The 21,762-nt window shown below is 36.8% G+C and overlaps 1 protein-coding gene and 1 non-coding gene across 8 annotated transcripts in view; both read left to right on the top strand.

Moving 5' to 3' along the window:
* Positions 1–21,762, top strand: part of RBM46 (RNA binding motif protein 46) — a 50,209-nt gene that overhangs the window by 4,529 nt on the left and 23,918 nt on the right. For 6 of the 7 annotated variants that reach the window (XM_017959145.3, XM_009207740.4, XM_017959147.3 and 3 more), the window contains exons 2-4: positions 11,998–12,159; positions 13,075–13,542; positions 14,053–14,835. In XM_017959145.3, the coding sequence (XP_017814634.1) occupies positions 11,998–12,159; positions 13,075–13,542; positions 14,053–14,835 (1,413 nt within the window). Of the gene's footprint in view, positions 1–4,989; positions 5,265–11,997; positions 12,160–13,074; positions 13,543–14,052; positions 14,836–21,762 lie in introns of those variants that run through there. The other variant, XM_009207742.4, reaches the window with a different exon arrangement.
* Positions 1,291–1,474, top strand: LOC116274376. The gene has a single exon (XR_004182999.1). It is a non-coding gene; the product is annotated as a U2 spliceosomal RNA (small nuclear RNA).

Here is a 21,762-nt window from a genome sequence, read left to right as displayed (position 1 = left end):
GGCCCTTGGTCTTTTCGATTACTAATTTTGTGACTTTAAGCAGGACTCTTCATATTTGCTTTTGGTTTTCTTGTCTACAGTATTGGAGGTCATCTAAGGTCCACTTGCAGTTCTAATATTTTCTTACTACAAAATCTTCAGTAATGGTATATGGCAAAACCTAGAGTGAAATAGTGTTAAATTGAGAAAGGTAGTTATATCATTTAAAATGCTCTTACTTTTAAAGGAATAGTGACAGAAAACATTGAATTTTTTAAAAGACAAAAGACTGAAAGTTGGTTGCTCAGTCAGTCCTTATCTTTTTTTTTTGAGATGGAGTCTCGTTCTGTCCGCCAGACTGGAGTGCGGTGGCACAATCTCAGCTCACTGCAGTCTCCACCTCCTTGGTTCAAGGAATTCCCTGCCTCAGCCTCCCGAGTAGCTGGGATTACAGGCACATGCCACCACACCTGGCTAAATTTTTTGTTTTTAATAGAGACGGGTTTCACCACGTTGGCCAGACTGGTCTTAAACTCTTGCCGTCAGGCAATCTGCTCGCCTCAGCCTCCCAAAGTGCTCGGATTACAGGCATGGGTTACCGTACCTGGCCAGTCTTTATCTTTTTGATGGTTCTGATTACAAAAAATAACTTTTCTTTTATCTGAATCTATTAATAGTACATTGTTTTATTTGTTGCATTTGGTGTCACATAAATCTTCCATGAAGTGTAGTGTAAGATACACAGCTGATAATACAGAATAAGACTTTTCCCTTGATAAAAATTATTTTCTACTTTATATTTCTGCCATTTAATAAATGTGTGAGGATATTCATCTTAAATCTTCACTTAAAAAAAAAACAGTAGGCCGGGCACGATGGCTTACACCTTTAATCCCAGCACTTTGGGAGGCCAAGGTGGGTGGATCACGAGGTCAGGAGTTCAAGCCTGGCCAACATAGTGAAACCCCATCTCTACTAAAAATACAAAAATTAGCCAGGCATGGTGGTGCGTGCCTGTAGTCCCAGCTACTTGGGAGGCTGAGGAAGGAGAGTCACTGTACTCCAACCTGGGTGACAGAGCGAGACTCCTTCTTGGAAGACAAAAACAAAAACAAAACAATAAATGTGTGAGGTTGGTAAATTATGAGAACCTAAAAACAATATAAAGATAAATGAGATAGTACTTATCATATTGAAAGGAACAAGAAAGGAGGAAAGCTGAATAGCATTTTTTCCTTCTCCAGAGATAGAACTTTATAATATAGCTTTATTATTTTTTAATATTTATTATTTTTTAATAAGTGAGTTTCTATCGCTTCTTGGCCTTTTGGCCAAGATCAAGTATAGTATGTTATTACCAGTTTAATATCTGATATGTCTTCTGAGGACAAATTTTTTTGTTTTTTTATTACACTTTCAGTTCTAGGGTACATGTGCACAATGTGCAGGTTTGTTACATATGTATACATGTGCCATTTTGGTGTGCTGCACCCATTAACTCCTCATGTACATTAGGTATATCTCCTAATGCTATTCCTCCCTGCTCCCCCCACCCCAAGACAGGCCCCAGTGTGTGATGTTCCCCACCCTGTGTCCAAATGTTCTCACTGTTCAATTTCCACCTGTGAGTGAGAACATGCAGTGTTTGGTTTTCTGTCCTCGTGATAGTTTGCTCAGAATGATGGTTTCTAGCTTCATCTGTGTGCCTACAAAAGACATGAACTCATCCTTTTTTATGGCTGCATAGTATTCCATGGTGGATATGTGCCATATTTTCTTTTTTATTATTATTATACTTCTAGGGTACATGTACACAACATGCAGGTTTATTACATATGTATACATGTGCCATGTTGGTGTGCTGCACCCATTAACTGGTCATGTACATTAGGTATATCTCCTAATGCTATCCCTCTGCCCACCCCCCACTCCACGAGAGGCCCCGGTGTGTGATGTTCCCCACCCTGTGTCCAAGTGTTCTCATTGTTCAATTCCAACTATGAGTGAGAACATGTGGTGTTTGGTTTTCTGTCTTTGTGATAGTTTGCTCAGAATGATGGTTTCCAGCTTCATCCATGTCCCTGCAAAGGACATGAACTCATCCTTTTTTATGGCTGCATAATATTCCATGGTGTATATGTGCCACATTTTCTTAATCCAGTCTATCGTTGATCGACATTTGGGTTGGTTCCAAGTCTTTGCTATTGTGAATAGTGCTGCTATAAACATACGTGTGCATGTGTCTTTATAGCAGCATGATTTATAATCCTTTGGGTATATACCCAGTATTGGGATGGCTGAGTCAAATGGTATTTCTAGTTCTAGATCCTTGAGGAATCGCCACACTGTCTTCCACAGTGGTTGAACCAGTTTAGTTTATGATCCCACCAGCAGTGTAAAAGTGTTCCTGTTTCTCCAAATCCTCTCCAGCACCTGTTGTTTTCTGACTTTTTAATGATTGCCATTCTAACTGGTGTGAGATGGTATCTCATTGTGGTTTTGATTTGCATTTCTCTGATGGCCAGTGATGATGAGCATTTTTTCATGTGTCTGTTGGCTGCATAAATGTCTTCTTTTGAGAAATGTCTGTTCATATCCTTTGCCCACTTTTTGATGGGGTTGTTTGGTTTTTTCTTGTAAATTTGTTTAAGTTCTTTGGAGATTCTGGATGTTAGCCCTTTGTCAGAGGGGTAGATTGCAAAAATTTTCTCCCATTCTGCAGGTTGCCTGTTCACTCTGATGGTGGTTTCTTTTGCTGTGCGGAAGCTCTTTAGTTTAATTAGATCCCATTTATCATTCGGCTTGTGTTCCCATTGCTTTTGGTATTTTAGTCATGAAGTCCTTGCCCATGCCTATGTCCTGAATGGTATTGCCTAGGTTTTCTTCTAGGATTTTTCTGGTTTTAGGTCTGACATTTAAGTCTTTAATCCATCTTGAATTAATTATTGTATAAGGTGTAAGGAAGGGATCCAGTTTCAGCTTTCTACGTATGGCTGCCGCATTTTCTTAATCCAGTGTATCATTGATGGACATTTGGGTTGGTTCCAAGTCTTTGCTATTCTGAATAGTGCCACAATAAACAAACGTGTGCATGTGTCCTTATAGCAGCATGATTTATAATCCTTTGGGTATATACCCAGTGATGGGATGGCTGGGTCAAATGGTATTTCTAGTTCTAGGTCCTTGAGGAATCGCCACACTATCTTCCACAATGGTTGAATCTATAAATTACCTTGGGCAGTATGGCCGTTTTCATGCTATTGATTCTTTCTATCCATGAGCATGGAATGTTCTTCCATTTGTTTGTGTCCTCTTTTATTTCGTTGAGCAGTGGTTTGTAGTTCTTGTTGAAGAGGTCCTTCACATCCCTTGTAAGTTGGATTCCTAGGTATTTTATTCTCTTTGAAGCAATTGTGAATGAGAATTCACTCATGATTTGACTCCCTGTTATTGGTGTATAAGAATGCTTGTGATTTTTGCACATTGATTTTGTATCCTGAGACTTTGCTGAAGTTGCATATCAACTTAAGGAGATTTGGGGCTGAGATGATGGGGTTTTCTAAATATACAATCATGTGGTCTGCAAACAGGGACAATTTGACTTCCTCTTTTCCTAATTGAATACCCTTTCTTTCTTTCTCCTGCGTGATTGCCCTGGCCAGAACTTCCAACACTATGTTGAAGAGGAGTGGTGAGAGAGGGCATCCCTGTCTTGTGCCAGTTTTCAAAGGGAACGCTTCCAGTTTTTGCCCATTCAGTATGATACTCGCTGTGGGTTTCTCATAAATAGCTCTTATTACTTTGAGATACGTCCCATCAATACCTAGTTTATTGAGAGTTTTTAGCATGAAGAGCTCTTGAATTTTGTCGAAGGCCTTTTCTGCATCTATTGAGATAATCATGTGGTTTTTGTCTTTGGTTCTGTTTGTATGCTGGATTACGTCTATTGATTTGCGTATGTTGAACCAGCCTTGCATCCTAGGGATGAAGCCAACTTGATCATGGTGGATAAGCTTTTAGATGTGCTGCTGGATTCGATTTGCCAGTATTGTATTGAGGATTTTTGCATTGATGTTCGTCAGACATACTGGTCTAAAATTCTTTTTTGTTGTTGTTGTGTCTCTGCCAGGCTTTGGTATCAGGATGATGCTGGCTTCATAAAATGAGTTAGGGAGGATTCCCTCTTTTTCTGTTGATGGGAATAGTTTCAGAAGGAATGGTACCAGCTCCTCTTTGTACCTCTGGTAGAATTCGGCTGTGAATCTATCTGGCCCTGGACTTTTTTTGATTGGTAGGCTATTAATTATTGCCTCGATTTCAGAGCCTGTTATTGGTCTATGCAGGGATTCAGCTTCTTCCTGGTTTAGTCTTGGGAGGGTGTATGTGTCCAGGAATTTTCCATTTCTTCTAGATTTTCTAGTTTTTTTTTGCGTAGAGGTGTTTATAGTATTCTTTGATGGTAGTTTGTATTTCTGTGGGATTGGTGGTGATATCCCCTTTATCATTTTTTGTTGCATCTATTTGATTCTTCTCTCTTTTCTTTTTTATTAGTCTTGCTAGCGGTCTGTCAATTTTGTTGATCTTTTCAAAAAACCAGTTCTTGGATTCATTGAATTTTTGAAGGGTTTTTTTGTGTCTCTGTCTCCTTCAGTTCTGCTCTGATCTTAGTTATTTCTTGCCTTCTGCTAGCTTTTGAATGTGGTTGCTCTTTAGCTCTTTTAATTGCAGTGTTGGCTAGTCAATTTTGATCTTTCCTGCTTTCTCTTGTGGGCATTTAGTGCTATAAATTTCCCTCAACATACTGCTTTAAATGTGTCCCAGAGATTCTGGTATGTTGTGCTGAGGACAAATCTTAAATGGATTTTTCGAGCAAGGAGAGGCTTGCTGTATCCACTCCACTCAACAACTTGATATTGCAGTACCTCCAGGAACAGTGCATTCCCCTCAGGGAAATAAATTTAAAAAAAAAAAAAAGCAAAATGAGTTTCTTCAGAATATCACATATACCCGTTTTTCAAATGTAAATATATGTTAAAATGAACTCTTAGGGCCCAGATTGTATTCATGGGTAGATATTGTATGATATTACAATTATGACACAATGTTGACTAAGACAATGCAGAATTCTATTACTGGTCAGACTAGGGAAGTTTTAAGAAGTTTTCTATTTATATTTGGACAGGTTGCTCTTAATGTTTGCTAACATGAAAAGTTTTATCATGGAAAAGGGGGAGAAGTTAGCCATTTCATTGATGGGACAAGTGACTAAAAAGATCAGACGGGAGGTAGGAAGAACTGGCAGGTTGAATCTAATAAGATGAGATTAAGTTGATTCTAAAATCTGGTTACTTGATATAGGGCAGGGCAGATTTGAGGTTTTTGTTGACAGCATGCTGAATTTTAGCTGACAATAGCATGCAGCTGTGTAGAACACCATTGTGCTGTTTCTCTGTACTGCTGGAGTTTTCGATTTTGGCCAACCACACTTTTGAAGGAAGAAGAGATAGGATAATGAGAGAACATAAACTATGTCATATAAGAAACAGTTAAGTAGCATTTTCCTGTGGTTCTGTAGAAACGTAATAGATAGGCCGGGCGCGGTGTCTCAAGCCTGTAATCCCAGCACTTTGGGAGGCCGAGACAGGCGGATCACGAGGTCAGGAGATGGAGATCATCCTGGCTAACACGGTGAAACTCCGTCTCTACTAAAAATACAAAAAACTAGCCGGGCGAGGTGGCGGGTGCCTGTAGTCCCAGCTACTCGGGAGGCTGAGGCAGGAGAATGGCGTAAACCTGGGAGGCGGAGCTTGCAGTGAGCTGAGATCCGGCCACTGCACTTCAGTCTGGGCGACCGAGCGAGACTCCGTCTAAAAAAAAAAAAAAAAAAGAAACGTAATAGATAGGCCAAGGACAATTAGGGTATCATGCCGAAACACTTGAATTAAAGCTGAAAAGTTCTTTTTAACTGAAACTTTTCTTGGCCTTAAATACACAGATGATCATTATGATCCTTTTAAGAGGGATGTGTAGTGATTTCTCAGATATGTTTAGACATGGAACATATTTTGGAGACCTGTTAATCACCTCTGGAACAATGTTTTAAGGGATGCTGGTTTAGGAAGTGTCTGGTTAAAATAGCTGATAATGAGGTCAGGTGCCGTGACTCACGCCTGTAATTCCAGCACTTTGGGAGGCCAAGGTGGTGGATCACTTGAGCCCAAGAGTTCGAGACCAGCCTGGACAACATGTTGAAACACCATCTTTATAAAAAATTAGCTGGGTGTGGTGGTGCATGACTGTAGTGTCCCAGGTACTTGGAATTGAATCATCTTTTGAATGCCATTATATGAAAGAAGCAGGTTCTCTGTGGCCAGAGGGTGAAAATCAGGATTGATATGTGAAAGTTACCAGGAAAGAGATTATGATACATTATAAGAAATAACTTCCTTAAATAGTTATTCAAAGTTTAGTTGCTCTAGAGGATGAGTTCTTTGTAAGAATCAAAAATAAGATGAATATCTTCTTTGTGGCAATATTATAAAGAGGATACACATATCAGGTGGATGGTTGAATTAGATGATTTTTAATATCTCTTAATAAATCTGAAATTATTTTTATTAAGGGTTTTCCAAAGTTTTGTTGCTGAACTTTTCCATCTAAGTTAATACAGTGTTTGGGTTGTTTTAAAAAGCATGCAATAGTTTTTCAAAGAAGGTATGAATAATTGATTTGATGTTATAATCTAAAAAAAATTATGAAAAATATCTGGATTCAGGTACTTGCATTGCTATTTGTAAGTTTTATGACCTCAAGTAAATCACATAGCTTTTCAGAGATGTGAATTTTAAATATCTAAAATTACGGTAATACAAGTAGGGGTTAGGAGCCCAGCATTTGGGCAAACAGATTTCTAATTTGAATACCATGTTTACCTTATCAATTTAATAGCAGTATGACTCTCTCTTGGTCTCGATTTGCGTATTTTTAAAATGGAAAAGAAAAATACATACAGGATTACTAAAAGAATAAATGAGATAATGTATATAAAGTGCCTGTCATTATATGTGGTATTTAATATGCCAAATCGTTAAATGTAGAAATAAAATGGAATTTCATAGATTAGGAAAGTGAAGGTCTCCTGACCAACAACTGTAATTCAGGTCGTCTCCCACACAGTTGCATTATTTTTAGTTAAATCATGATGTCTCTCCTTCTCTGTCTCATTCATTGAATGAACATTCATCATATGCCAGGAAGTCTGCATGGTGCTTGGGATTCAGAAATGAAAGGCTAGACCCTTCTCAATGTCTGGTAGCAGGAGGGAGGTAGAGGGAATTGACAGTCATAGCATCTGAAATGGATTCTGTGATATAAGGATATAAGTATATATAAGGGAATACTCGATTTAGAGTTGAGAGGGAAGGTCAGGGAGGGCTTTCCTGGAGAATATTAGGGGTAGGAAAGGCCAAGAAATTACAGAAGGACTATAGGAACAATTTATGTAAAGGAACATATGAGCACCTGGCATATTTGAGAATTTGCAGATAGGTCAGCATTGTTGTTGGCATATCATAAGAAATGAAGCTGGAGGGAGAGATGATTAAGAGATCCTTATGGCTTTCTAAAGAATTTAGATTTTATTTTTAACGAACTGGAAAACCCCTGAAAGGGCCTTTTAATTTTAACTAAGTAGCATATGCTCTTGATAATCACAGAAAAATGAGAAGTAAAGGTTACTTGACTCCTTATTCCTACTCACCAATGATAACTACCAGTAAAGTTCCTTGTAAATTGTTTCAATGTTTTTTTTTTTTTTTTTGAGATGGAGTCTGGCTTTGTCGCCCAGGCTGGAGTGCAGTGGTGCAATCTTGGCTTACTGCAAGCTCCGCCTCCCGGGTTCATGACATTCTCCTGCCTCAGCCTCCGGAGTAGCTGGGACTACAGGCGCCTGCCACCATGCCCGGCTAATTTTTTGTATTTTTTAGTAGAGACGAGGTTTCACCGTGTTAGCCAGGGTGGTCTCGATCTCCTGACCTTGTGATCTGCACGCCTCGGCCTCCCAAAATGCTGGGATTACAGGCGTGAGCCACCGCGCCTGGCCTGTTTCAACATTTTTATATTCCTACACAGCCATCTATGAATGTGTACATATGTATCTTTAAAACAACACATAGACAGTTGATATGAAAGTAAATGTATTTTCCTACTTGCTCTTTCTCACATACTTCTTGAATATTTTTCCATATCAGTACACGCAAATCTATGATATTCTTTAACAGCTGCATAACGTTCCTTGTGTAGTCGTATCCTGATTTTTGATGCATCCTCTACTGAAGAACAGCTAGATATTTTCTAGACTGTTATTTCTATATACAGTGTTTCAGTGAACATTCTTATGCTTATATCTTTGTATACTCTTGCAGTTATATCTGTAGGTTAAATTTTTAGTAATTATGAAGTATATGTGCATTTTAGGTTTTGATAACTGTTACCAAATTTCCCTCTAAAAGGATAATTTCAGTAATGCATACGCGCTAGCAGTGTATGAAGTCTTAAGTTTTCCCTTCTGGTGGACTTCCCAGCGGATAATTCTTGAGTACCTTCTGTGTGCCAAGGCTATGGTGGGTACTAGAGTACTAGAGAAAGTGTTCAAGGCTGAAGTGTTCTTTCCCCTCATGCAGCCCAGAGTTTGAACCATAGGAAGCCTGCAGGTGTTTTGTTTGGTCTGTGCACTTTTGTTACTGTTTTACAATTAAATTAATTTTCAGTTTTTAAATATTGAGAGATTTTGAAAAATTGGAAAATTTGGTATAACTGGAGGCAAGCTGGATTCTCTTGTATTAGTTTGCTGGAGTTTAGTAGCCACTGCCCTTTTCAGATGTTGCATTGTACTTTCTAGGAGCACGGTCCATTCCATTTCTTACGGCCTCATTTCTTGATCTCTTAACATTTATTGCCAGAGTCTTATAAAAGCATTTGAGTGATTGTTTGATATTCAAATTTAAATACCTAAAACTGAACTCTGATCTTAGCCCTAAAACCAGTTCTACTCAGTCTTCATCTCCTTGTTGCTTAGGCCAGAACTGTGGTATCATCCTTTACTTGCCTGTTTATCTCACAGTATGTCAGAAAATTCTATTGGATGTACTTAAAAATATATCTCAAGTCAGACCACTTATCCTTTCCACCTCAACCTCTCTGGCCCATGCCAGCATCATCTCTTGCCTGGATTTTAGTAGTAATCATCTAAGTGGTCTCGCTGCTTCCACCTTTGCCCTTCTACTGACTTCCCCATGTAACAGCCAGATGATCCTTTTACAATGAAAGAACCTATTATTCGCATGTTCAAATTCTATAGTAGCCCCTCATTTAACTCATAGTAAAAGCTGAAGTTTATAAGAAGTTACCTAACTTACAAGGTATACCTTGTAAATGCCAAGTACACCTTTATATAAGGGCTTTGTCTTGGTTTCTCCATTTGTATGGGATGTTCTTCCCAGATAGCTGAATGGGTAGGCTCCTTAATTCTTTGCTGGAAGGTTACCTTTTTGGTGAAGTCTGCACTAGCTTTCTTGTTTAAATTTGCATGTTCTCTTCCCTTGTCAACCTTCCACTGACCCATGTGCCCTATTACTGTTCCTTTTTTCCCTAAGTATTCTTACCTCTTATTATTTGCTTATTTTTTTTATCATCTGCTATTTTTTTCCCCATTAGAGTGTAAGCTATGCAAGGGAGAAACTTTGGCCTTTTATTTACTAATAATATCCCAGATGTAAGGTATAGTACATAGAATATAGTTGGTGCTTAATAAATATTTGTTGAACAAATGAATAAATTTTGAATTTGCAGGCTCTGCTGTGCAGTTTGTTTTTCCTACTGTTTTATTAGGTAATAATAATAGGAAATACATGTATAATGCTTATATCCTAAGACCTATTTTAAACCCTTTATTTTGAATCCCCTGAATCCTTCTACCCTGAGGTAGAAACTAATATTATCTACTTACTATAGACAGGTAGACATAGGCATTGAGAGGCTAAATAATCTGTCCAAAGTCAGAGCTTAGTAAACGAAGAACCAGGGTTCAGAGTTTTTAGCCAGTCTTTAACCCGAGTCTGCACTTTATAACACCATGCCAGTCTTTTTATTTTAAGGAAATTAGCTCTTTATGATGTGTTGCAGATAATTTTTTATGTGTAATTTTTTTGACTTAGTTTTTGTGAACTTTTCTTTTTTGCCTTCTAAAGTATTTTTTATGTAGTAAAAAAAAAAATCTATTAATGTATTTTTTTGGGGGATTTGTTTATTTCAGACAGGATCTTGCCCTGTTGCCCAGACCAGAGTGCAGTGGTGTGTAATCACGGCTCACTGCAGCCTCAAACTCTCAGGTACCTTTGAAGCTTTTAAACTTATTTTTTAGAATGATCTCCCTGAGTTAAAAAATTAATAATTTAGTCATTTTCTTCCTTATTTTTTATTTGAAATAGAAGTTTAAATTAAGCAGATACATATTTTATATCACCTTGACAGCATTATGGAGATTTTGTTTGACGGCAACAAAATTAAAAGTTGGAACAACATTTAGGAACCTAGCACTAATTGAAGAAAGAAATAATTGAGAACAGGCTGTAGGGATGAACAGGAATAGACTGATTTCAAGAAATATTTAGGGCCGGGTGCAGTGGCTCACACTTATAACCTCAACACTTTGGGAGGCCTAGGTGGGTGGATTGGTTGAGCTCAGTAGTTTGAGACCAGCCTGGGCAACGTGGTGAAACCCAGTCTCTACACACAACAATAAATACAAATTTAGCTGGGTATGTTGTGCCTGTAGTCCCAGCTACTTGGGGGACTGAGGTGGGAGAATCACTTGAGACCAGGAGGCCAAGGCTGCAGGAGCCACCTTCACACCACTGCACTCTAGCCTGGGTGACAAAGTGAGACTTTTGTCTCAAAAAATGAAATAAATATTTGATAAAGTCTTCAAGTCTTAGTGACTGATGAGCTGTGCATCAAAGGACTCTGGATAATACCCAGATTTCTGGTTGTGAGAGTTTGGAAGAGAGGAAATAATGTTTGTTGGGGTGCCATTTATTGGTTGAATGGATGAATCATTGAAATGAGGTAAAACAGAAAGGAACAGGTTTGGAAGATAAAATTATACTCAGTTTTTCATATGTTGAATTTGAAGTGCTTTATGAATATCTCATTTTCAACACTTAGGTTCATTGGGCAATTTGATAAATGAGAGTCTTGGCTTAGGAAAGAAAATTGGGCTTAGAGAAGTTTTAGGGAAGTAGTAAACTCTGTGAGTGCATGAGCTACTTTCTTGCCTTTTTTTTTCCCCCCGGGATTAATACATTGGATATAATATAAAAATAGCTTGGAAACAGCTTTAAACACTGTAAAAAGACTGTATGTTTGTAGTGTGTATTATAGGATGTTTTTGTAGCTATATTCATTATCACTCAGAAGAGAATATTAGTGTCTCTACAGTGGAGTCTGTCATGAAGGTGGGAGTGAAAGGATATGTCACCAAGAATCACTACTCTAGAGCAAAAATTCAGATATTTTAAAACTAGGAAGGACTTAAAGGCTACCTAATTTAGCAATGAGAGTTTATAATTTCTGAATATTCCATTTTCATAAAGCCAACTTGAGGGGACTTCCTGTTCTTCCTGTTCTTTAGGAGACTCAGGTAAAGTTGTGACAGAAGATACGCCGTATAATTTTGTTTTTCCATTCTTTGTTCCTTTCTCTTTTTCACTGTTTGTATCCCTTTCTTATAGCTTAGGCGTTCTAAAGATACTGCATATGCATAATTGTCAGTGATATCGAAAGAAGTTTCCAAGTTTCCACTGTAGGGAAGAGCTTTGGGGCAGAACCTCAGAGGACAGTGAAGGCTAATCAAACATGCCAGCCACAACTGTCTTTGTTTTGCTGCAACCCAAAGAAATGCCATATAGATTCTTGGTATTCTGTTGTAAACTTAACTAGTGTTATTAAACTTTATTTTAGGAACTGCAACCATGAATGAAGAAAATATAGATGGAACAAATGGATGCAGTAAAGTTCGAACTGGTACTCAGAATGAAGCAGCATTACTTGCTTTGATGGAAAAGACTGGATACAACATGGTTCAGGAAAATGGACAAAGGAAATTTGGTGGTCCTCCTCCAGGTGTGGATTTGTTAACAGTCTTTTAAATTTAATCTTTAACCTTGTCATGTAGATTCGATGTGTATCCCCACAAGTATTCCAAAAAATAGCTCTCTCCTTGTAACTGCTTTAAGACACTTGTTTTTACTGTTGAGGAGAAAGAGTTAGATTATAAATGTTATTCATGTCTTACCCTTAAATTTTTTCAGCCCTGCTCTTCATCTAAGAAGCAGTTGAGAAAGAAGCTGGGCTAGGTTGAGACAGAAGTCAGGATTGGGAAAGTAGGGAAAAGGGTGCTACTCTAGGTGTTAAAGAGGAGATCATCTGGGGAGGAATTTGAAACAGCACTTAGTAGGCAAGTGGTGTTTAAACTAGAAAACCGAATGAAAACAGGTAAATAGAATGTTTGACTTTTCTACCAATAGCCAGTACAATTCCTTTTCTCAAAACCCTTCAGTTTATCACACTTAAAATAAAAATCTGTCTCCTGGTTACCTCAATGGCTGCAGCACTTACCACTTTCTTCCTTTCTCAAGTACATGTTAACTGTACAGGCTTCCATAATCTATGTTGCTCTGACATGTAAAGCACTTGCTTTTTCTTCTTTCCGAATGCCCTTTTCCCAGATAATCCTCATGGCTCACTCCCTTATTCTGTTCAGGTCTGTGCTTAAATCTCATGTACCCAGAGATTTGCCTGACCACTCCCTTGATTTTCTTCATAGCACTTATCACTCACTTGTTATCTCCCTTCTGTATTGAATATTAGCTTCATAAGGGAAGGGGCTTTATTTTGTCCACTGTTGTATCACCAATACCTAGAATTGTGAGTGGCACATAGCACAGCAAATTTGTTGAATGAATATATGATTGAATAGTGAGTAGAAATATCTGATTCGAATTTATGTGTCTATTCCTATTCATTTTTGTTGTTCAGGTTGGGAAGGTCCACCTCCACCTAGAGGCTGTGAAGTTTTTGTAGGAAAAATACCTCGTGATATGTATGAAGATGAGTTAGTTCCTGTATTTGAAAGAGCTGGGAAGATATATGAATTTCGACTTATGATGGAATTTAGTGGTGAAAATCGAGGTTATGCTTTTGTGATGTACACTACAAAAGAAGAAGCCCAGTTAGCCATCAGAATTCTTAATAATTATGAAATTCGACCAGGGAAGTTTATTGGTGTGTGTGTAAGCTTGGATAATTGTAGGTTATTTATTGGAGCTATTCCCAAGGAAAAGAAGAAAGAAGAAATTTTAGATGAAATGAAGAAAGTTACAGAAGGAGTTGTAGATGTCATTGTTTATCCAAGTGCAACTGATAAGACCAAAAATCGTGGTTTTGCATTTGTGGAATATGAATCTCACAGAGCTGCTGCTATGGCAAGGAGGAAACTAATTCCAGGTAAACTGATTCTTTTAAAGGTTGTTTTTCAGTATTAACCTTTTTACAAATATGGAGAAATGATAGTACATCAGGGATCAATATTATCGAAATAAATAATGCCACTTAAAGAGGAGTAAAGAATTGTTTGAGTAATGAAGTAAAATAAATCACATAATTCTAAAAGACAAGAAATCGTTCCTGTAAAATGAGTCCTATTTATGATATTTTTGCTGGATGTATACACTTTGAGCTATTAATTGTTGTTTAATAAAAATCCAAAGGGCAACACTTAATTCTTCTGATAAAGTCTATCTTTGAAGTATATTTGTTCTATTGACTCTTAAATTACATAGTAAGTTTTAGTTGTTTACTTTAGTAAAAATTTTTGTGTGAATAGGAAACAAATGCTTAACCAAATTTATTGACGTGTGGTTGAGTTTCTGCTTCTCTGGGGAAACAGTTTTACTGAATATCTTTAACTTTTATTCTTTATTTTAATTCTCTTCAAATTATTATTTTTTTTTACAGGAACATTCCAACTATGGGGCCACACCATTCAGGTAGATTGGGCTGACCCAGAGAAAGAAGTGGATGAGGAAACCATGCAGAGAGTTAAAGTTCTTTATGTAAGAAATTTAATGATCTCAACTACAGAGGAAACAATTAAAGCAGAATTCAATAAATTTAAGCCTGGTGCAGTTGAACGAGTAAAGAAACTTAGAGATTATGCTTTTGTTCACTTTTTCAACCGAGAAGATGCAGTGGCAGCCATGTCTGTTATGAATGGAAAATGCATTGATGGAGCAAGTATTGAGGTAACACTAGCTAAACCAGTAAATAAAGAAAACACTTGGAGACAGCATCTTAATGGTCAGATTAGTCCAAATTCTGAAAATCTGATTGTGTTTGCTAACAAAGAAGAGAGCCACCCAAAAACTCTAGGCAAGCTGCCAACTCTTCCTGCTCGTCTCAATGGTCAACATAGCCCAAGTCCGCCTGAAGTGGAAAGATGCACTTACCCTTTTTATCCTGGAACAAAGCTTACTCCGATTAGTATGTATTCTTTAAAATCCAATCATTTTAATTCTGCAGTAATGCATTTGGATTATTACTGCAACAAAAATAATTGGGCACCACCAGAATATTATTTATATTCAACAACAAGTCAAGATGGGAAAGTACTCTTGGTCTATAAGATAGTTATTCCTGCTATTGCAAATGGATCCCAGAGTTACTTCATGCCAGACAAACTCTGTACTACGTTAGAAGATGCAAAGGAACTGGCAGCCCAGTTTACATTACTTCATTTGGGTAAGTTTTAAAATATTTTAAACAGTGTAAAATATGAAATTAGGAAATACTGTAGATTGTTTTTCAATTCATTTATTTTGAACTCAACATTAGTGGTAAGTATGTAACATAAATTTTATCTCAATTTTATAAAGTCATAACTTTCTTGAAATTTGTGCCCTGTAAAATCTTCCTACATTTAGCTTTTTTTTGTTTTTTTTTGAGAGATGGAGTCTCGTTCTGTCACCTAGGCTGTAGTGCAGTGGCACGATCTTGGCTCACTGCAACCTCTGCCTCCTAGGTTCAAGCGATTCTCCTGCCTCAGCCTCCCGCATAGCTGGGACTACAGGCGCGTGCCACCAGGCCCAGCTAATTTTTTGTATTTTTAGTAGAGATGGGGTTTCACGGTGTTAGCTGGGATGGTCTCAATCTCCTGACCTTGTGATCTGCCCGCCTCAGCCTCCCAAAGTGCTGGGATTACAGGTGTGAGCCACCGCGCACGACCTACGTTTAGTTTTTTAAGCATTACCTAACCTGCGGGAAAATTTGGTTTTGACTTACTACAGTGTTCATAATCCTGTTTTATTAATTTATTGTTTTTTTAATGACTAATTCTCAGTTGAAATAAAGATTTTTTTGTGTAAGTTACAGGATATGTTAATTAAACCAATTTATAATAGAGTGTCCCTGTATCTTTGGTGAAGTCTACATAATGATCTTTTTGAGGGGCAGGGGTAGGGAGTTAGTAAAATCAGTGGGATTTCAGATGGGTAGTGTGCAGACACAGCTTTATGCTCACCAATCTGGAAATTTATATTATCACTCATGAAAGACAAAAAGCATCAGTAAGAGATGTTTGTGACCATTCTCTTTTTTAGCTTCATGTTTTTCAAACAGTAAATTTTCTCTGAAACGTTTGAAGGATAATTATGAAAGGTTTTGCAAAAGCATAAAAAGATATGCTAACTAAGTATTTGACATTGTAAAGGAAGAGACATAATATCACTATGGTGTTTTCCTGCTTGCTATTTTTTACTGTTAGGTTAGCCTCCCCTGCCCCCGCAACCTGTTTATTTTTTTTAATGCAGCTATAGATTTTAGTTGATGATTACTTTGTGTCCCAAATAATATTTATTGGAAGAGTAGTGGTTTCCTGAGAATCAGAAATAAAAGAGAAAGATCTTTTGAGGGTTCTCATTGTTTCTTGATTATAATTGTGAAACTCTTCCCTGAAAATTATTTTTTGTATGGTTGCAGAACCACAGTACAGAAGCTTATGTGTATTTAAAATTCATACTCTCAAGTTTAAGAGAAAACAATCAAAAGAGAAAAACATTCTCAGAAAGAATAATTTTTATATATTGTTTAAGCTTGCTTATGTACCACTGCCATAGTATTATGATTTGTTTGTTTTTGGGACAGAGTCTTGCTTTGTCACCCAGGCTTGAGTGCGGTGGTGTGATCTCGGCTCACTGCAACCTCCGCCTCCTGGATTCAAGCAATTCTCCTGCCTCAGCCTGCCAAGTAGCTAGGATTACAGGTGCCTGCCACCACACCCAGCCAATTTTTGTATTTTTAGTGGAGACATGGTTTCACCATGTTGGCCAGGCTTGTCTCGAACTCCTGATCTCAGGCGATCCACCCTCCTTGGCCTCCCGAAGTATATTACCAATATTTTTAGGAGATTCTGTTTTGGAGATATCAACAAAACTTGTGGGACTAAAGGTAGGGTTCCGCTTGAAGACACATTTAAGTAGTGTCCTCAATTATTAGTTTGGAGATATTTGGGGATTTAGCATCATTGAAGCTAATAAATTCTTAGTTCTTATTTCTATTGATGTACAAAATAGAAGCGTTCAATTTACTTTTAATAAAGACCATCTAAGTTAAAGATAAAATTATTAGGTAGATAGCAAATAATTCAAATTAAGTTTCTTAGAGAAAAATGAGTCAAAATATTATTTTGGAGTGGGACGTAGTTAATTAGTTGCTGATCAAGTTTCTCCCAAGGATACTTGTGTCTGATCTACCATGCTAATACTGAAAGATTTTTAAAATTTCTAGCCCCCCTCATTCCCTTACACATTTAACTGAAACTTCTAAAATTCTTACAACATAGCCATGTTAGTTTAATTTATGGCAAACTTGTATGTAGACTTTGTTTGCCCTTTTTTTTTTTTTTTTGAGACGGAGTCTTGCTCTGTCGCCCGGGCTGGAGTGCAGTGGCGCGATCTCGGCTCACTGGAAGCTCCGCCTCCCGGGTTCCTGCCATTCTCCTGCCTCAGCCTCCCGAGTAGCTGGGACTACAGGCGCCCGCTACCTCGCCCAGCTAATTTTTTTGTATTTTTTTTTAGTAGAGACAGGGTTTCACCGTGTTAGCTAGGATGGTCTCGATCTCCTGACCTCGTGATCCACCTGTCTCAGCCTCCCAAAGTGCTGGGATTACAGGCGTGAGCCACCGCGCCCGGCCTGTTTGCCCATTTTATAAAGATTCAGATTCTAGATGGAAACAGAGCTTTTAACTCCCTTATTACCATAGTTAACTAGATAACATAAACCTATAGTTCCCTAAGAAAACACCTAATCAGGTACAATATTTTCAATTTAATTATGGTTAATTAGTGATCAAGGTAGCATCAATAAATGAAGTCCTTAGTGGGCACATGCAGATTACTTTAGTGGTCTAGTCCAGATTTTATCAACCTTGTTGTATCAAAGCTAATTTTAATAAAAAGTCGAACAATTTGTATTTTATATATTTCCTCAATCTGTATTCAGTATCAGAACGGTTAATATAATGTAAGCAAAATTCACATATAAAAAAAAGATTAAACAAAACCCTAGGTCCTATTTCAGTGGAGTACACAAAGCCTGAGGTCTTGTCTATGGACAGTAACACAGAAATCCTTATGGTGCTTGACTACCTATGTAAGTGAAGATTGTTGAGTTAGAGGCAGGAAAATACATTTGGGCAGCTGAAAAGGAGAAAGAGAATTCAAGGAAGCAAAAGAGCCAGAGATCTGGGGTCTAGGAAACTTTGATCAGAAAACAAATATCAGCCCTTCAGAGATCATTAAAGTAGGGCCAGGAGCTGTAGACAGGGAGAAGTTTCCATGTTGCCACATGGCAGGTTAAGAGTAGATTGAGTGTTGCTAAGCAGTTTTCTGGATCACTTTTTCCCTTCTGTTAATGTTGGAGCCTCTGGGTTTTAAAAGGTTAATGCCTTTTTAGTTACATCATCTTTTAGTTAAAGGTCATAGGGTTTCATCAAATAGCTCAGAGTTGAAATCAATTGCTGGTAGTGGTGTATTCTTGACATCCTGGTAAATGCTTACTTAGTCCAAGGATTGAATTGTTTTGAAGTCTTGAGAGGTTATTAGTTCCTAGAGTCTCTCAAACGAAGTTCCTTACCTATTAAGTAATCTTTTGGCTCTATTTTCTTAAATAATTTGAGAAGTCAAATTTTCTAGAGAATGCATTTAACTACTGTTTTTAAGGTATTTTCTTTGGGGATAGTAATTTTTTTTAAGAATTTGCCTCAGTATCCTTATTTTAACCCTTTCAGTTTGATGCTATTTTGAGAATTATTATCCAATCTTAACCTTGATCTTTTACTATTATATGTGATATAAACAGTCATTTTTAAAATTAATATTTCAGATCTCTTTAAGAGTGTACTTTTAGTAGCCACACAGTTTTGGTGTTAACCACTTCTGTTTCCCAAGCTTGAAAAATAAAAGAAAATAATTAGGCTTCATTTGCTTAAATGGCCATCATTGCTGTTATGGAAAAAAAAAAAGTATGTCTTTTTAGGGATAACAGGCATCTACCTGAGAACTAGAAGTCATGGAATTTACTTCTGGTGAGCATTTAGTGATCGTATTAGCATCTCAAAAGTTCTTGGTTTACAGGTCTTTGAAATCAATTTTTAAAATATTTGGTCCTATCTAAAGCATGCTCTATGTTAAGCATAATACCCTTAATAAAAGAAAAGCTGGAAGTTGGGGTTAATGCCAAAATAGAACCTTCCTTATCCTTTTCACTTACTTCAAAATTAGAGACTATCTTCATCTTCATAATGGCAAAGAATGACCTCTCTTATCTCACTGGAAACTCATTACCTAACCAGCAGGATAAGAAATTATGTATTTACTGGGTTATTTTTAGGGATCTGTATCTGTAGGATAGTCAATGAGTTTAATGGGTAGAATCCTGATATAGTTTGGACATATGTCCCTGCCAAATCTCATGTTGAAATGTAATCCCCAGTGTTGGAGGTGCAGTCTGGTGGGAGGTGATTGGATCATGGGGGTGGATCTCTCATGAACAGTTTAGTACCTCTCCGTTGGTGCTGTCTTCACAATAGTGAATGATTCCTCGCCACATCTGGTTGTTTAAAAGTGTGTAGCAACTTCTTCCTTTCTGTTTCTTGCTCCTGCTCTTGCCATGAGATGTGCCTGCCTCTACTTCGCCCTCAGCCATGAGTAAAAGTTCCCTGAGGCCTTCCCAGTAGCCTAGCGGATTCTGGCACCATGCTTGTAAAGCTTACAGAACTGTGAGCCAATTAAACCTATTTTCTTTATAAATTACCCAGTCTCAGGTATTCCTTTATAGCAATGCAAGAATGATCTAAACCAAATACAGACTTGAGGGTTAGGATAGATAGGTTCTATATTAAATATTTGCTATATGGAGATACCTTGTGTCATTCAGTATCACTTACTTTTAAATAAGTCTTTTCTGTTTTCACAATCTCGTTATCTGTTAGTAATAAAGCAAACCATCAAGGCAAATAGTACTGCTCTTTCTAGAAGTCAACTCTGTTTTGAATCTGGGTCTTTCAGTATTGCCACTGCTTTTCTTTGGAGGATTCTTTGCATTGTAGAAGTGGAATAAACAAAATCAAGGAGATCAAGGAACGTCCTGGAGAGTTAGAGTTTTGAAGAAGAAAGTCCTGGATAATACTTAGTGGAAAGAGGAAGGTAGTCTTACCTGTATTGATAATTCACCTTGTTATATAATTTGTTAGCAAATAATTTTAAGCAGGGCATCTCTTCTCCATTTGTGTAATACTGATACAAGTGGTATTTTTTTCTTACTTGTATGGCTATCTGAAACTTTTTAAAACAGGGATGAAGAACCTGTCACAAACTAACTTGTGCCACTGATTTAATTTCATCTGATTTGTATACTGTCGTTCTGACCATAAATGATTAAGGTTGTTTTTTGTTTTTTACAGGTCTTTTTTGAAAGCCTCTTACATGCTAAGTGTTCTTTGCTAACCATTCTGGAGCTAAAGATAAATAAAACATTTTTTTTGTTGTTGTTGTTGTTTAAGGAGTCGCAGTCTAGTGATGAAGGCAGATACACAAATTTGTTGCATAGGTTATTTTGGGAGTACAAGAGGAAAAAGGTATGCTTCCCTGACCTCAGTTGTAGAGTTTGTGGTCAGAGAGGGACACAACGTGAGCAAACTACTCTTAGAAAAATAGCATGGTGGTGGTTTAATGGCAAGTAGTTCTGTATATTGTTTGCTTTGATGATTTCAGTGAGATTTTAGGAAGAATTAAAGGAGTTGAAAAGATGTAAACATTAGTTAATTAAAATTTCATTAGTCTTGTTTCTTAAAACTTTGCATTTTTTTTTTTAGTGCAACTATGTTGGATATGTCTGCTTTTTCTCTGAGCAAATATTTTTTTCCTAGATGAATCCGTCTTGATGTGTGTGGACCATTTTGTGTGTGAATATTCATTCTTACAATATCTTTTGTATTTTTTTCAATATTCATTTTGTAATGGACTTGTATATTGCTTCTTATATTTGACTTTGAAATGACGTACATCAGTAGAATCTTGCGTTTTTTTCTAGTAGTTGAATAGTATTTAGTATATATATATTCTAAACATGATAGTCACTGTTAGCTTATCCTTTTATTCAAATGAATCTTTTATTTCTGTTATTACTTGTAAATTTGTTGAAAATTTTACTTTTGTGAAAGTATACTATTGTGAGAAGTTTTAATCTGAAAAATATTTGGTGCTTTTTTTCTTATGAGCTATTATTTCCAGATTGATGGGCAGAAATGCAAAAATAAAAGAATTTCAGATAAAAATATTCCAAACCATTTCTTTGAAATAAAGAGAAACTTTCTCCAGGTTTTTTTTTTAACTTAAGAAATAATTCTAGGAGGCACTTAAGCCAAACATGAAATAGTGATTCTATGATATTATAATGGAGTTATAGATTATACATAGAAGAAAAATAATACTTTTCAGAAGAGTATCTTTTTCCAGTTTTAACTACAGCTCTAACTTTGATGATACTATTCAAACTGGTATTTTAAAGAACAAAGGTAATTTGCAAAATTTCTTTTAAAATTCACCTACTTAAATGAGAAATAGGTATCAGGATCAACATTTTACACATTTGTTTTCATATGACCAAGTGGTGAGACCAAAATTCCATTAACTCAACTATGTGTCTTTGACCCTCTGAGAGGGCTTAGTCCTCATGAAAATGTATTTGTATTGCTCTTGAAATTTACTTTTTTTTTTCTGAAAGACCATTTGAATGAACATCTAGTATTACTTATAGTTCTCATCTTACGAACACTTGTATTAATGCATCATAAATATTATGGAGTTAGTACAGTGAGAGAAGCAGCTTACTAGAATAATAATTACTAGAATAAAAGTGTAAGAATTAAGAATCCTTTCTCAGCCATCGAGAAACTGTGTGACCTTAGAATGGCAAATGAATTGTTTCGTCATTGGACTTCAATGTCCTCAGATCTAAAATATCAGCATTTTATTTAGTAAGTTTTAAGGAATCTTTTTTCTAAGAAGATTATGGTTTCATTTAAAATATGGTCAAAAATCCTATGTAGAACCAAAAGTAATACTTTAAAATATTTTATGTCTGCAGAGATACATATTTGAGTTCAAATAG

The sequence above is a fragment of the Papio anubis genome, chromosome 3 (assembly GCF_008728515.1).
Source record: "Papio anubis isolate 15944 chromosome 3, Panubis1.0, whole genome shotgun sequence".
Classification (NCBI taxonomy): Eukaryota; Metazoa; Chordata; class Mammalia; order Primates; family Cercopithecidae; genus Papio; species Papio anubis.
The sequence above is the reverse complement of the archived record's forward strand: the minus strand, read 5'-3'. Positions and strand labels throughout refer to the sequence as shown.